This window comes from Hippichthys cyanospilos, chromosome 7, assembly GCF_059441005.1.
Source record: "Hippichthys cyanospilos isolate Australia breed blue-spotted pipefish chromosome 7, RoL_Hcya_1.0, whole genome shotgun sequence".
Lineage (NCBI taxonomy): Eukaryota > Metazoa > Chordata > Actinopteri > Syngnathiformes > Syngnathidae > Hippichthys > Hippichthys cyanospilos.
The window spans coordinates 13632253-13648588 of NC_142375.1; the positions used below are offsets into that span (position 1 = coordinate 13632253).

A 16336-nucleotide genomic window follows, 5' to 3' on the forward strand; every position below is an offset into this window, starting at 1 on the left:
TCCCTTAACAGCATATAGCAACAACAGAGAATGAGTCCAAGGGACAGACTTGAATTCCAATGTGATGAAAATACACAGATATCAGATTTCTATCTTAAGGCTAATTTATTTGTATGCATCCCGCTAGTGTTACGTTGCAGTTAAACCTGCTGTTCTGCATCTGCATCTACACTGTCTAAGGATGAACATTTAATATTTAAGGCCTTGTCTACACGTAACCATGGCTAAACAAACAAACAAAAATTCTGTCCACATGGCTTTGTTCATTGAATAAAATTGCTGCTACACAAATCCACATAGTGCACTTTTATTCATTTATAAGCATATCAAGCCAGTAGGTGGCAGTAGTGTCACCAAATTGTAGCAGATAAAACAAACCGGAGGCATTTACCGCCTGTTTGCAAGAACGCATTCTCCGTGTAAACTATGCCCACATTTTAAATATGGTAACAATTTGTCATCTGTGGTTTAAACAATGCAATAATGGTTTACTCAACCTTTGGTGAAAAAATGATACAGGCAAGTACCCTTTATTAAGAAAAGTTGTTGAAGTCAATTATGAATATTCGTATGGTCAGTGTACGGTTAACGTATTGTGGTTTTTGCACAACAGTAATGTACAATGAACAATACTTTTCCATGTCACATTATTTCTTGCTTCTTTGTCTTTGCTAGTGTCTGATACCCTTTTTTTGTTACAAAGTTGTATAAAAATATATATATATAAAAACCTAAAAACAATGTTCATCATTAAGAGCAGTGGTTCTCAGTGAAAAAAAAAAATGTTTTAGGTTAAAAAGTTCTTTCTTTAATGCAACACAGCATCTTTGCAATGCTCAAGTAATTTGGATGTGAACAGTTGTTTTTAATGCACTCATACAAATGATGGCCATAATGAAGTGAGACATAATTAAATACAGTGATAACACTCCCACATCTTTTGCCTTTTCCAAAAGGTTATGTATGAAAGTAGGAGGAGGGCGTTAAGTTAATGAAGAGTCCATTCAAAGGGTTTCCCTTATATGTTTCAATGTAATGGGCATTAGTTCATTCGTCAGCCCCATTAAGTCTCAAGACAAAGCAGACACTTATTTTCCATGTCAATACTACCTCGGCACTCCCATGCTTACATTTATGTGAATGTTACTGAGGTGTTTAAAGCTCACCACAATCCACTGTCCCCTCTTATTCTCCACTTATTTGAATATAATCAGATAAGGCCTTGAGTTCTTACCAGTGTACAGGGTAACATTGTCGACGTCATAATGGTTGGATTGATATATTGGGCTCTTAGAAGGTCTTAACATACTTTATATACTAGTATTTTGCATCCGGGGTGGCCGGGGATAGAGACAGACCAGCACCATCATCTTTCTGTGGCATTTGGCTGGGACCGAGCTGCTTCACTTCCTCTGCTATCTTCTTTTGAACAAGGACGAAGCAAAGTGAAGGGAAACAATGGCATTGTCGATCACTGCAGGCATTTATTTGCTGGCATTGGTGCTTAGGAGGAAGTTGGCATCAGAACACCACCAACCGCTCTCTTTCATCGCCTCATACGCGTTTGTCTAGCCAGATGGAAAGACATATTAGCTCCTCCAATCCAGCAGTTTCATCCAATGCATATGGGTTATCATCTCTTCCTAGTTGATGCCACACAAAGTTATTTTGTGAAAGTCCTCCTGTTGTCGTGTGGAAGGTATGCTGAAAGTAGAGACTTAACCACAGCTGCATTGGCATTACTTACTGCCAGAGAGCTACCTTACTGGAAAACAAACTCATGATGAAATAAACATGGGCTCAATCCTGAGCATACATGAACTGATTCACTGGTGACAACATCTGTCTTGAACTCTTGAATTCTGATAGGGAGGGCATAGCGTCAAATCTTTAAACCCAAAAAACATACTTAAGACAAAAACACTTCATTAGGTAAATTTAATTGTTATGTGAAACCGAAAACAGCACCTTTGAAGAATGCTCTAAAACTGATCTAGAGTGGTAGACAAGCTATTGTAAAGAGGACATTACATTACAAGATCCAGCATGCACAAGATTAGAATTTCAAGGTATCGGAAGATAGTAGATGTGCTTACTTTTACAATCATGCATCTTACATGAGGTGATGGGTCAATGAAATAAACGGCAGATAAACGGGATGGCAATGGCAGCAAGCAATCAACATGAATTGAAATTCAAAGGATTAACTAAATTATAGCAAGATTAAAACTAAAATAAGTGGTCTAGATTTATATGATGGTGTGCTTAAATAAACATTTTGAGCCACTCACTACAAAAAAACTATTTGTATGCTCATTGAGACTGATGCAACAGCCCATTGGCATTTTTGCCCTCTCCTCATGAGCGAACAGCTCCTGCAGTCTTAAGTTTGAAGGTTGCCTTCTCCAAATTGCATGGTTCAGCTCCTTCCACAAATGATCAAAGGGAATTAAATGAGGGTGCAGAGAAGGCCACCTCAGAATATTTAGATATTGAGTGTCTTGCTTTATCCTGTTGCAAGATCCGTGAACTGTAGCTAGTATGTCAAAATGGTTGTATAATGACGAATCACGTTAGATAATACCATCATTTTTGTCTATACAGTGGACCCCCAGGTTACAGCGTCCCTGTCTTATGTTTTTCTTCACGTTGCGATGTGGAATACTGAGTTTTTTTCATCCCATCTTTACGGTATTGTCTCCGCTTTGCGACAAAAACAACTGTTGTGACTCTAGGGGGTTGGCTGTATCTGTAGGCGTTTTTAGATCATTTCACTTATTTTCTCTTCTGTTGGCTAACTGCCTCCATGCAACGCGCCACTACAATGCTGGTCTGCTATTGGTCAGCGTCTCCTTCACGGAGATGCTGGTATGCTATTGGTCGGGCTCACTCGTTTCACAATGGCGGAATGGAAAAGCTTTGTTCTATCGTGAGCGGTTACAAAACCATATTTATGGTGCATTTTACTGCTTGAATGGGTTACCCCTGGGTCCCAAGATTGCTAGTGATGTTAAAGAGAGAAGTAAGAAGATAATTTACATGGAAACGGAGATGATTAAGAAATACGAAGAAATACGAAGCTAGCCTAGCCTAGGCTACCCTTACTAGGGAATATGGGCATAACAAGCGCCACTCAAAGGTAAATAAATCCTTTCTTTCTTTTTTATTTGTTTTCTGAATGTATACATGTATGCAATCAAGTTTTATCCAAGCAAATTTTCCATAAACGACTGAGTTGATGATCCCCGCGCATGCCTAGTTTGACTTCCCAAGGAATGTTAGGAATGTGTGACACTGCGTGGCGCATAGAGGCAGATCAGAAACGCAAGCAGTGGGCGCGGGTGTGCATCCGTCGTCGCGCAACGGAGCGGAGCGTGTCGGATGTAGTGGAATCCCCCTGTTAGTGACCATAGCAAACGGTAAATTGCCATACAAATACTGAAAAAGCATAATTGTGACCCAGCGGCTCCTGTATTTCACAAAATGGCATCATTTTTGAAAACCTGTAAATGATTAGATGGTCAAAAAAAGCCATCACCTGATATTTAAGAATGTCTCATGTAGGCCAAACTCCTAATCACCTTAAACAGAGAGACAGCATATGTTCCCCTCTACTTCTTTCTGGGTCCTTATTCACAGTCTCTATCCAGCAAAAGTGAGCAGGGACTTCTCTTTTCATCCTGAAGGCTCTGACTGATTAAAGGGACCCTGACAACACTAGCTTGCTGAAATCTGATTTTTTTTCTATCCAGTTTTTATCCAACGTTTTAAATGGGAAAATCTCTGGTATAATATGTAGCACTGGAAGCACTGACAAAACTGTGGATATATCATGCAGACCAGAGAGATTTTATCTGTTTATTTAATATTCAAAGCATAGCCGAAGTACGTTGAAAGACTGGTTTGCACGTTCAGAAGTCCCGGGTCTGATTCCATCTTGCCCTGTGTGAGGTTTGCATGTTCTCTTGGTGCTCGCATAGGTCTTGTCTGGGTGCTCCGGTCTCTTCCCACTTTCCAAATGGTAGGCATATCGAACAACCCAAATTGCCCTTTGTGTGATTTTGAGTGTGAATGGTTGTTTGTCTCTGTGTGCCCTGCGATTGGCTAGCAACCAGTTCAGTATGTACCCTGTCAACTGCACTAAGATGGCTGGGATAGGCACCATCAAGCCAGCGACCCTAATGACCATAAGCGGCGAAAGAAAATGGATGGAAAGATGGATAAAGAGAGGTCCGCAAAGAAGGCCTTGCTGTTCCTCGGAGCCTCCCACTGCTATGCTCTGTAGGGGAGATTTCATATGAATGACAACCATGTATTTGTACTGGAAGCAATTGCAGTAGCACAATGGGGTATGCTTTCACTATTTTTGGAAAACAACATTTTTATCTTAAATTCCTGCTGATTTCATCTAACTAATTAATGATGTTACCCATCTTTTTTCTTGAGTTGCATCTTCTGTCTTTATAAATGTTTCAAGAATGCTTTACTGTTTGATTTTAAGGAGATATTTGTGTTGCATGTTTACTCCTCAGAGGAAAGAGACTTGTATTTTATTGCTACATGCTTACATTAGCTTCATGCACAGCACGTAGCCACTTCATGCTTTATGTAACATCGTTCTACTGCATTCTTTTATTTATATCTGTACTCTTAATGTTGCCCCAATCATTCAAAACAGTTCTTCAGCATAACAATTCTCTGACAAATGTAGTTTGTCATTGTGTACCATAATTCCTTAATTCCTTGCTCCTGTTTCAAAATGATTCTGTCGTGTTGTTTTAAGTTGAGGCTTTGCCTTGCTGTCTGCATACAGTATAAGAGTACAACAAATGCTCAAGTGTGAATATTCTCATGATAGTAAACTTTTACATTCGGGGCTTTATATATTTTGCTAATTTGCATATTTAAAATATTTCATTCAACTTTCATGCAACTTTAGATCTCACTTTTTCATATCCCATACCGGTACACAACTTTAGTCTCAAGGATTGCCTGATACTGGGGACATATCAGGATTACTTGGAAACATTTAATAATTGTTTGCCCAAAACAATAAACGGTGGCACAGCCCCGATTTCAGTGCAATAAATAAAAAATACCCTTTCCAATGTGCTGATGTACTAGTTATTGCTGTTTGGTACATTGGATGAATATTTCTAAAGACGTGTGAGGTGTCTTGCCCTGTGATTAGTTATTGAACACAGCTTTCCTCAAGTCAACTTCCAAAGATCAGTACAATAATTGCTTTTTTTTCTTTTTCTGGTCTTGAGTAATGATAGAGCCCACTATACTTTGAACTGCATGTATAAGCTGTTCCTCAGAAACTAGTTTGTCCTTACTCTGGCACTGACAAAGCATCTTCCATTTTAGCTAGTGCGGTGTCACTTTTGCACATGCACATAGCATATTTTCCAGACAGAATAATGGACCAAGAAAAATGTTTATGTCAAATTTGTGTAAATAAAATAAAAAAAAATAATAAATAGAGTGGACTCCCACTATTTGCTTGGAAAAAACTCCCAGCCAGACTGCAATTGGTGAATTTTCGTAAATATAAAGATGATGTTATTTGCGATAAGAGCATTTGAAAACAGATGCTTGACACCTCCTCAAAAAGTGGCAATTTTTTTTGTTCAGTGTATCCTAATGTGTAGCCATCTAAATGTTATAGTAGAAAACAATAAAACATGAGCTGCTATGTATTGCATGATATCCTCACAGATACAATGTAAATTTGCTCTTTGCATTCAGCACAATTTTATTGATCATGCCATTATAAATCCGACATTGAACCGACGATGGCAATCGTTTCATATTTCTTTGATGGAGAAGGGCATGAGCCATTGCCAATTAACTTGAAAACCTCCCAGCTATTGTCAATCAAATCTTTTCTAATCTTTCTACCCTAACTATTCCGAATGCCCTATGATAATTGGTACCTGACATCATGCTTGAATAACAATGGAATAAAGCCCTCTGGGAATGTTCTCAGTTTTGCCTTCATGTTCTTTTCTTCTTTACAGCTTTCATTCTTCAGGTCCTCTGTGTATTAGGCGTCAGCTTGTAGCTCTCGGAACGCTCTAATTTATAGTGTGGATGTCAATGCAAAGATAACTGTTTCACAAAACAAATGAAATAAAATATATATCTATATACAGTGGAGCCCAGTGTTACAGCGCCCCTGGCTTACTTTTTATTCATGTTGTGATTTGGAATACTGAGTTTTTTCCTTCCCTCTTTATGATATTTTTTTGCGACACAAAATCAACTGTCTTGACCCTAGGGGTTGGCTGTATTTGTGTTTATTTGTCTCCATCTGCAGGCGTTTTTAGGTAATTGCACTTATTTTCTGTTGCCGTCAATGCCTTCATGCAACTTTTATTGTTCGGCGTCTCCTCACGAAGATGCTGGTCTGCTATTGGTCGGCCTCACTAGTTTCAAAGTGGCGGAATGGTTAAACCTTGTTCTATCGTGATTGGTTACAAAACTGTATTTTGAGTGCAACTCAAACTTGAATGGGTTAAATCCCAAGATTGCTAGTGATATTAATGAGAGAAGTAAGACAATGATTTATATGGAAACGAAGCTGGAGATAAACAAGAAATATGAAGCTAGCCTAGCCTAGGCTACCCTTACTAGGGAATATGAGCATAACAAGCGCCACTCAAAGGTAAATAAATCCTTTCTATAGTTTTTATTTATAATCTTTTCTGATCGTATACATGTATATTATATATACGTAGCACTTACTATACTGTTTTGGTACCAATTTTTAACATGTACAATTTTGATGTTCCCAACACAACACAGACAAGCACACGCTCTTCTCATGCAGCCAGTCTTTAGTGAATGATTTCTTGGCATACGTTATCCAAGCCTTCCACTTAACCCGGTCCAACTTCAAAAGCAGGATTCAAACTCATCTCCAGCGTCTGCAAATACTTTGTTGTGCCCCCAGGAACAACAGCTTGTATTGTGTTCGTTTTTTAATGGCTACTTTCACTGAATCCGTTACATGCCCTAATGCTGTCCATAACGAGCAATGTTTTTTTTTTTTTTTCTTTTGTGAAAAGAAATCCAGCCCGATCGCTTGGCATAGCACTCCATTCCGTCAGCAGGCTCTCTTCAATCAAACCTTTATTAACTTTCATAGCATCGTATGCTTTTCTTTTTGTGTTTTCCATGATGTGGGCGTTGCTAAATGGCAATTCAAATCAAATCAAATTTATTTGTATAGCTCTGAATCACAGAAGTCTCAAAGGGCTTTACAGGTGAAAAGAAGTCATACAGGGACTTCTTTTCATCATAAATACACAACAGTACCCCCTGATAAAAGCTTCCAGAAGGAGAAGGAACAACTCACAGACCCCAATTTGGGGAAAGTCAGAAACCTTCAGTAGGGACCGGTGGGGACAAACTCAAGTACAATACTCGCTGTACATCAATATCTCACATTTGCGTTTACTACTGGAGAGTGCCTCCTGGTATTTCGATTGAGTCTTCTACTGTCTTCCCTTGTTTATTGGTGGATTACCCCCGGTGGCTACTAAAAAACTGCAGATATGTCGCACTGGTCTACACGCCACAGGGTCCAAATTGTTTCCAATATTTTTAACAACCTAATGATGACGACCCTTGGTTCCCTCTTTTTGTTTTTACAGAATAAAATCATCCTGGACCCTTTGACCTTCAGCGAGGCTCGTTTCCGACCCTCTCTGGAGGAGCGCTTGGAGAGCATTATCAGTGGTGCTGCATTAATGGCAGACTCTTCATGCACACGTGATGACAGACGCGAACGCATCGTGGCCGAGTGCAATGCTGTTCGACAGGCCCTCCAAGACTTGCTGAGCGAGTACATGAACAATGTGAGTGTTGCCGGATTACTTTATAATTTCCATTACATTTATAAAGTATTACAATTCTGTCATCACAGCTTGACAGGATAATACAAAATTTTAGACCTTATTTTCAAATTCAACTTACTCACTTGCATTTTTGGTTACTTAGGAAGGACAAATGCATACAGTTTAACATCAATGCTCTTCACTCAGTCCTACTCAATAACATTTTTTGCTCAATGAAACAATCAATAGATAGAGACAAAGTGCAATTAAATGCAGCCTCACCGGATGGAAACACAATTCCCCACTCTCTACTGACATAATATTGGACACGGTTCCTTTTTCACTCTCTTTGCAAAAAGAGAACTACCAAAGACATGCAGGGTAGGAAGTACGACTTGGTAACAAAAGCACATTTTTAGTTCGCAGTCGATACATCCTTTTTGAGCACTGCTTGCTGTGATTGGTTTTGATTTAGAATACCCCTATGGAGATAAGTCTAAATAAGAGAGAATGCTTCCAAAAAAGGTCTCATCATTGTGGACATCCAGTTTTTGCAGTTCTGGCTTTTTACATAGCAGTACGAATGTTTATTCTTTGCTCTCTGCTAGTTCTCAAACTTCGGTATAATCTTTTTGGTTCTTCTCATCTTTAACATCCATATTGAAAGTATTTTGTCAATAGAAATTAATGTAAAGAGTGGTTGCTTTTCAAAGCCTTCTGTTATAGCATGGATAGGAGGGAAATAAGTAAACACACACACACACACAGATGCCTCCTGTTTAGCAGCTTGAGCGAGAATCTCATTTATACACTAAATATGCACAATTGGTACAAAACAAACCTCAATACACAACATACAACAGGAAAACCAAGCAATATTAGATTGGGCAATCAATTGCATGCTTTCAGGAACAATATTTAGAATAATCTTCAACATCTTCAACATGCGATTCTGAATTACACTTTTCCATCACAAAATGTCTTGATGAAGCAATAATAAAGAAATCAAAAGAAATCAATAATGTCTTTAAACTAATCACATTTCGATTGAAAGACAGTGGGGATTCTAGATGAGCCATTAGTAGGCCTACTAACAACATCAATTGTACGTGATTATGATTGAGCTGTTTGACCCTGGCCACTTAACATGTATGTATATACATAGGTGCACATAACTGGTACACATGCACGACAGAAATCTGCGCGTATTTGCATACCTACCTATTTTCATTGATGCAACGGCAAACCATGTAGAAGTGCCCTTGAGCAAGACACTTTACCCCCAGTTGCTCCTGATGCTGCGTCATCAGTAGGTAAATGACTAGCGTAAAGTGCTTTTAGTACCTAAGATAGAAAAGCGCTTTCTAAGTGAAAGTCCATTTAGCATTTACCATTCAAAATGCACCATGGCTGGAAGCACACTTCCAGTGGTGGACTAAACGGTTGTCGACGGTCCTGTTCCCAAAAGAAGTACAAGTGCTGTGTTTCCTTTCCATCTACGAAAAGTGTTTGGAACAGGTCACGAACAACACGGGACTTAATTGGTAGCGCGTGAGCAAGATCAAAACATGACATGCAGAATTTTAGCAATGTATTAAATCTTCTAATTCCAAAGTAATGTCATCTTGACAGTGAGCTTTGTTTTATACACACAAACCTAATAGCACAGTAAGAATAGGTTACAAAAATGCACAAAAAAGCTTTGGATAGTTTCCAGCGATTTATCTCTCCATCGTCTAACAGATGCTCATTGAGAGACTATGTGCACAGCTTTGGATTTCATCTTAAACAGAAGGAAAAAGTCAAGTGCGCATTTGTTGTCACGCGTCACCAGCGTAACCTTGCTATGAACCTTTCAAAGTAGAGTTCAGATATATTTTGTAATCATTTTAAATGAATACAGAAATAATAATACAAAATAAGTTCACACAATTTTTATGTTTTAAATTGTTTTTAACTAATACAAAATACTGTTCAGTATTTACAACTAATCTATTTTCTTTATGAATATTTTTAATTAGTTTTTAATTGTGAAGGCAATCTTCATAGGAAAATGCACGCTTGCTTTCTGGCACTCTTGCTGTCAGAACAGATTATGAGGTATAGCATGAAGGAAGACTTTTTTTAATGAAAGATGAGGTGCCTACCAAAAAATATGTCCTGGTACTCATGTGAGAACCCATGAAAAAAAAATGATGTGCACGCATGTGCATATATTAGACATACTGTATAATAGGGATGAGAATTAAAGTTGACCAAGTCAGGTCTGTCGATTTTAAAAACAGATAGACTGAAAATAACCACCTCAAAGCTCCAGCGCAACCATGTTTGCGTCAACATTTCCTTTACAAACCTTTCTTGCAAACACATGTAATGTTTAAGTTTGAGATCATTTCCAATTGAAAGAAAAAAAAGTGACAAAAGCAATGTAAATCAATTATGCAAAACTGACTTTGCATACCACCACATGACTTTGACTGTTGCAGCATTTGAACAGAAAACAACAATATGCAAAACTGTCTTGGCAAGCTTTATTTGTTGTTTTGGTACACCAACTAGTGGCCAAATTGCCGCTACTATTTTTGTGCTTAAAAACACATGTTGATTTAGTAGTGAAGAGGCACTATAGTCTTAGATGTCCAAAAAAAAAAAAAAAAAGAAAGGTGAACTTCCCAAGAACCAGTGGGGCTATATTATCCAAGAATATAACCTGTCACTGCCAATAGTCTTTAGTGCCTCGGTTTTTGGTGTTCAATTTAGAAGGTGCAGTCAAGCACATGCTAGTCTGTCAAGTACAAGAAGCAGCAAAAGAAGAAAACAAACTGGAAGGTATTAACTTTGTTGTAACTAACGGGCAGCTGTACTCTTAGGTTTATAATAGAATAAAGGTTAGACCATGCAAATGCCACACAGGAAAGCCGGAGCCGGAATTTAGGAAGTTAGGGAATTTGTGAAATATGTCATGTATACGGTATTGTATATAGGCAATTGTATTAGGGTGATAGACACACCTCATTTTGTATTTTCCATAAAATTGTTTCACTTTGTGCAATTTTTGCACGCATGCAGATAATAATAAACCTAAGTTTTTGGGAACAGTGTATAGTACACAATGAAATTAGATTCATAGCTACCATTTTCTCAAATTGTAATCAGGCGGCATTCTTTTTTTTCCAGGTCGTAACAGCAGGAACTCACAGTTGGTTAACTCCTTCAACTCTTAAACTCTTTATACTTTGTGCATATAACATGCCAATAGTCAGAGCTAACTGCACTCTAAATTATGGGTAATTGTGAACAAACACTTTATATTTGATGCTATTCTGTGTGTGAATACGAAAGGTAAGCGACCATTTTTTTCCAGTCACGCCTAGCATCCAAAGGCAGCTTTTTTTTTTTTTTTTTTTTTTTTTTTTGTCGGAAGCTAGAACCAAAGCACAAGGTTAATCAATGTGGTAGCTGGCCATAAATTAGGTTCAAGTGACAGGAGAATGTCCATACCTGTCTTAGCTGCTGGTGATCTGTGATTGGTGACAGCATGCCCGGCTCCCTGGCTGGTGCTGAATCATCAGGAGCAGCTGATTTAGTTACGGCAGCTCAGACAGGGCCAATCTATCAATTGATCTAGGGAGTAATGCATTACCAGCCTGGGTCAAGGGAGCTTGGGCAGAATACAGCTATAGCCAGAAGCCACGGAAGGTAAAAGGGGCAACTGGGCAGCTCTGTGAGCAGTATAGGATTTAGGGAGTGTGATGGTGAACAGACTCATCTCACTGTTAGCTGGATGTGGCACATAAAACCAAACATGGGTGGTGTGGTCGATCATTGGGGAAGATTGATGGCCTTGTTTTGTTTTTTTTTTTTGCTTTTCATGTCCACCCCTGGAAATTGCATGCAGAATGTTCATTCAACAATTAGGGTGACCTAATCCACAAAGGCACAGTGCTCACGAGACGCCAATTAATGTAAAATAAATCTTCACGATGAAACAAGTGATGAAGATATGGAACACTTTCTTGATCATGACCAGATATTGCTTTGCTGAACCCAAGCGTTATGAAGAAATAAGTTGTTTTTCACCTTGAAACTTTTAAAGGTACTCTTCCACGAGGTCAACTTACAATTTCTACATTTTAAAATGGACGAACCACTAAAATGTCCCATCTTGTTTTGATGATCAGTTTGAACAAAGGGCTTTAGCTTTTGTTTGACACAAACACAACGGCTCTCTTTTTTTGTTAGCCACTTTAAGAGGGAAACGATTAAGTGGCCACATAAATGGCAAACTACCGTGCTGTATAAAGGAGATGTGATGAGGTGCATTGCCGCAACATTCCAATGTAGATGGAGCACAAAGCATTTGTGTCACTGAACCACATAACATGTTGCAGACATCAATGTTGCGGTATCACATTCTTTTAGAGTGCACAGCAATCAATCAAAGGTCATCCGCACAGACTCATGGATGACAATTGTACTAAACTCACACAGTGTAAGCACAGGTTCATCTTAAAATCTTTTAAGTACTCAGAACATATTCACATATTTTCGCTGTATGTAATTCGTATGACAAACATTTTTGTAATACACAATGGCATGAAGTATACAAGAATTTTAGTTCATATTCTTTATATATTCTAATACTTTATTTGATGCTTTTTTTTGTCCTGAAACCCAACAAAGCATTTCTTTTATGTTTTCATGCTTTTTCTTCTTGGTTTCCCTAACATCTAACCAGTGGCCGATGTTCAAGTTTTTAACCTGACATTCAAAATGATTCATTGAATCATTCAAATGAATTCATTACCTGAGTTTTCAAAATGTAAAAAAAATGACAAGCATTTTCACACTGACAAAAGAAACATTTTTGTCTTCAGTCAACTGATTTGATCTATTTTCTTGCAGTGGTACCTTTAATATTAACGTTGGATTTTTAAAAATTTTATCTGTATCTATTTTAGATCTTGTGCATACTGATCTGAAACAATGCAATGGCAATGATGCGACTATAGGCAAATGTATGCCTTAGGTGCATGTCTTTGTTGCTGTTCTTTCATGTTCACAAGCTCTCAAGTTCTCTGATTCACTTATCCATTTTTCATGTTTTGTAACTGGGTAGTCAGGGCTGTTGACTTACCATGGCAACACAAAAGTAACCCCATGTGCACTGCTAAGTCTTAAGTAAGTCCACCCCGAAGTATATTGGCCACATTTACAGTAGACATATATATATATATATATATATATATATATATATATATATATATATATATATATATATATATATATATATATATATATATATATATATATATATATATGTGTGTGTGTGTGTACATATGTATGTTAATTATTACATCTTAATATTTAACAATCAAGCTGATCAATATTCGAATGCCAAAGTTAGTCTTGTATCCGCGACACTAATCTGACTCAACACATTTTATAGGATTTCTTTGTGCCATCAATTTAGTCTCATTTTCCTTTTGCCCCCACATTACTGCCCTCCTGGACACAAAGACTTAGCAATAAATCACAGGTTATCCACAACATGCCACAGCTTCCCTCTCATCTGTCATCTACTAATGCACTACTCGACAAGCTGCAATCCACCTGGCACATATTAACCTCCCACTATGAACAGTTTAAAATTCTTTGCCACAACTCAAGGCTGGTTCACAATTATGCACAATATACACTTATGAAACATCTAACTCACAAGAGTTAAGGATCAGGGAGTCAAATATTTGTCTCATAATGTGAAGGTTAGCAGTTTAGAACTGACCCAATTTTGATTTGTTCTTCAAATTATTTTAAAACTGTATTTTTTCTTTGAAAAATCAACTTCAAATATTTTCTGACACTGAGAATCCTTCAATCCAATTTTTAATTTAAGATACTGTACATGTTATAGACTACATTTATTGTGAGTGGAATATGTTAACAGAATGTTGGGAAAACGCACAGTTTAGCATGATTTCATACATGTGAAGTTTTACTTTTAAAATAGTTCTATTTGCATAAAATTATTCAGGCGGCTTGGTGGGGCAACGGTTCACGTGTCTGCCTCACCATTCAGGGACCCGAATTCAAATCCACCTGGCTCCGGCCTTCCTGTTTGGAGTTTCCCTCAGGGCACTCCGACTTCCTCCCACACTCCAAAAACATGCACGACAGGTGTATTGGACATTTTAAATTGTCTTTGGGTGTGATTGGGTTTGTAAAATGGTTGTTCGTTCCTAATGGATAGATATGATTATTTACGAAATGTATGGGATGAGTCACTAATCTCACAAGATGTTCCTCATAGAGTTACGAAAATGAGACAAGACGAACATTTTGCAAAATTTGTTAAATGTATTGATTGTTATAATTTTTCCAGTTTTCAAAATGTTTTCTGTTCATTGAGAAAAAAAACTACAAGAAAATTAAAGATTTCACAGTCGTGCAAATGTAAAGGAACACAATATATTTTTTGTTATTGCTCATTTTTCAAGCTCTGCTTGCAATAACAGATCTTTTCTATTACTGAATAATTTCACAAAATGCATACAGCTCATTTTAGCTGTGGCGTATGGTTTAATTTATTTGGAGTGTTTGTTTTACCTGCCAATAGTTTACAATCGTTTTCTTCAACTGGAAAACTAAAATGTTTCAATTTAATCAAAGCGAGATATATATATATATATATATATATATATATATATATATATATATATATATATATATATATATATATATATATATATATATATATATATATGTGTGTGTGTATTTTCACTTTAGTATTATTTAGTATATATTTAGTATTTTGGCACACATATATCCCACTAAACAGTCTATCTGACTATTGGCGTGAATAAGTAAACAAAGTACAAAGAGTTTAATTAATTTACCAGATGTGAGTAACTGCTAGTACGGTGTGGGAAAAAAATAAAAAAATAAAAAAACATTACCTGAATACTATTTGAGAAAATGAAGCCTATGACAATCATGAATCTACTTTTATTGTTTTTTTTACACCGTTCACAAGTTAGGGATATTGTTATATGCGTGAGTGCAGACACACTGTAACATGTGAGGCCATTTCATGGAAAACACAAACTGAGGTATGCATGCCCGTCTGCCCAACTGCTCGACTGTTCTCTCCAGACTTCAGAATATGGGACACTTGCACTTTCATTTACGCTGAACTGCTATAACACTGAAGTGACCGCATCAAGCATCAGGCAAAATACAATTATCAGCGCAGTTAAGTTATTTTATTGAAGTCCTAACGTAGCGAATGAATGGGATTTCAGAAAAACGTTGTCGTGTAAATTGTGAGTAACAGTTTGTGCAGTAGAAAAACAAGACAAGCCAACTGTCGCAAAGACATGCTGCCAAGAACAACTTGACAACGAAAGCATTTGTGTGCATATACGTATCCATACTTGGTATGGCAAGATTTATTTTGAGGTTAGCATTCTCACTGCATTAGCGACATGGGTCATGCAGAGCATTAACTTTCTGCGATTGGCTTGACTCACTACTCACTACTTTGACTATTTCATATTAACATGGTTGTTGCATTACTGTGTCTTTTTTTTAAAACTGATGGCTATGTTGTAATTTTTCTATATGTAAATACTTTGATGTTTTATATAACAAAAGCTAAATCTAACAGAGGATAATTGTAACGACATTTGCAACTCTTAACACATTCATACATACTGTACGTACGTACGTACGTACGTACATACATACATACACACATGCATACAGTCATTTCCTGAATGTCAACTCTTCTTGACATTGCAGTGGTAGCAAGTGTAATGTCTATTTTCCTCATTGTTTTTCTTACGTTTTTATTCTTTTATTAGTTTTAGCCTTTATGTAACTCAGCAACTAATCATGAAAAGATTATATTACAATGCAGTTGAGTTAACTTTTTTTCTGAACTCCAAGACTTTTAAGTAGACAAGTAAGGCACTTTTAGAATCATACAATGACTCAAATGGAGGTAACCAACTGGGACACAAGTGTAAATGGAACAGGTCACTTATGTCATAAGCATAATTGGTATTTAGGGAGGGACACCTGTCGATTCCATAAAGACCCTTAACCCCACTTTGAACTTCCACCTTGGCAGGTAATTGACACAGGCAACTAATAATGGTATTTAACAGGGGGGAAGAAAAAAGTATGGACATGACATTGGCAGGAAATCAGCATCATTATAACCGAAATGAAAAAGAGACACAATTATAGATTAGTTCACTGGAGGAAAATTAACTAATCCTGACCAACCTGATGAAAGGGATTTTCCCAATCTATACACAATAACCTGTGTTCGTTTGTACCCTAATAGTGAAATATGCAGTTTTAAAATGTAGTTTTGTTTTAGTATCCAGCAATCACTCCTCCAATCTCTCAAGTAAACTTGATATAGTTTATAGTTTATAGATAACTATTCATGTCATTTCATTGTAGATTAACTAGCTAGCTCGTAT

The 16336-nt window shown here is 37.2% G+C and overlaps 1 protein-coding gene across 1 annotated transcript in view; it reads left to right on the forward strand.

Annotated features, from left to right (window-relative positions):
* The window catches only part of ctnna2 (catenin (cadherin-associated protein), alpha 2), a 219622-nt gene that overhangs the window by 39597 nt on the left and 163689 nt on the right, over window positions 1–16336 (forward strand). The window contains exon 7 of the mRNA XM_088420189.1: window positions 7662–7865. Coding sequence (XP_088276315.1) covers window positions 7662–7865 — 204 coding nt within the window. The remainder of the gene's footprint in view (window positions 1–7661; window positions 7866–16336) is intronic.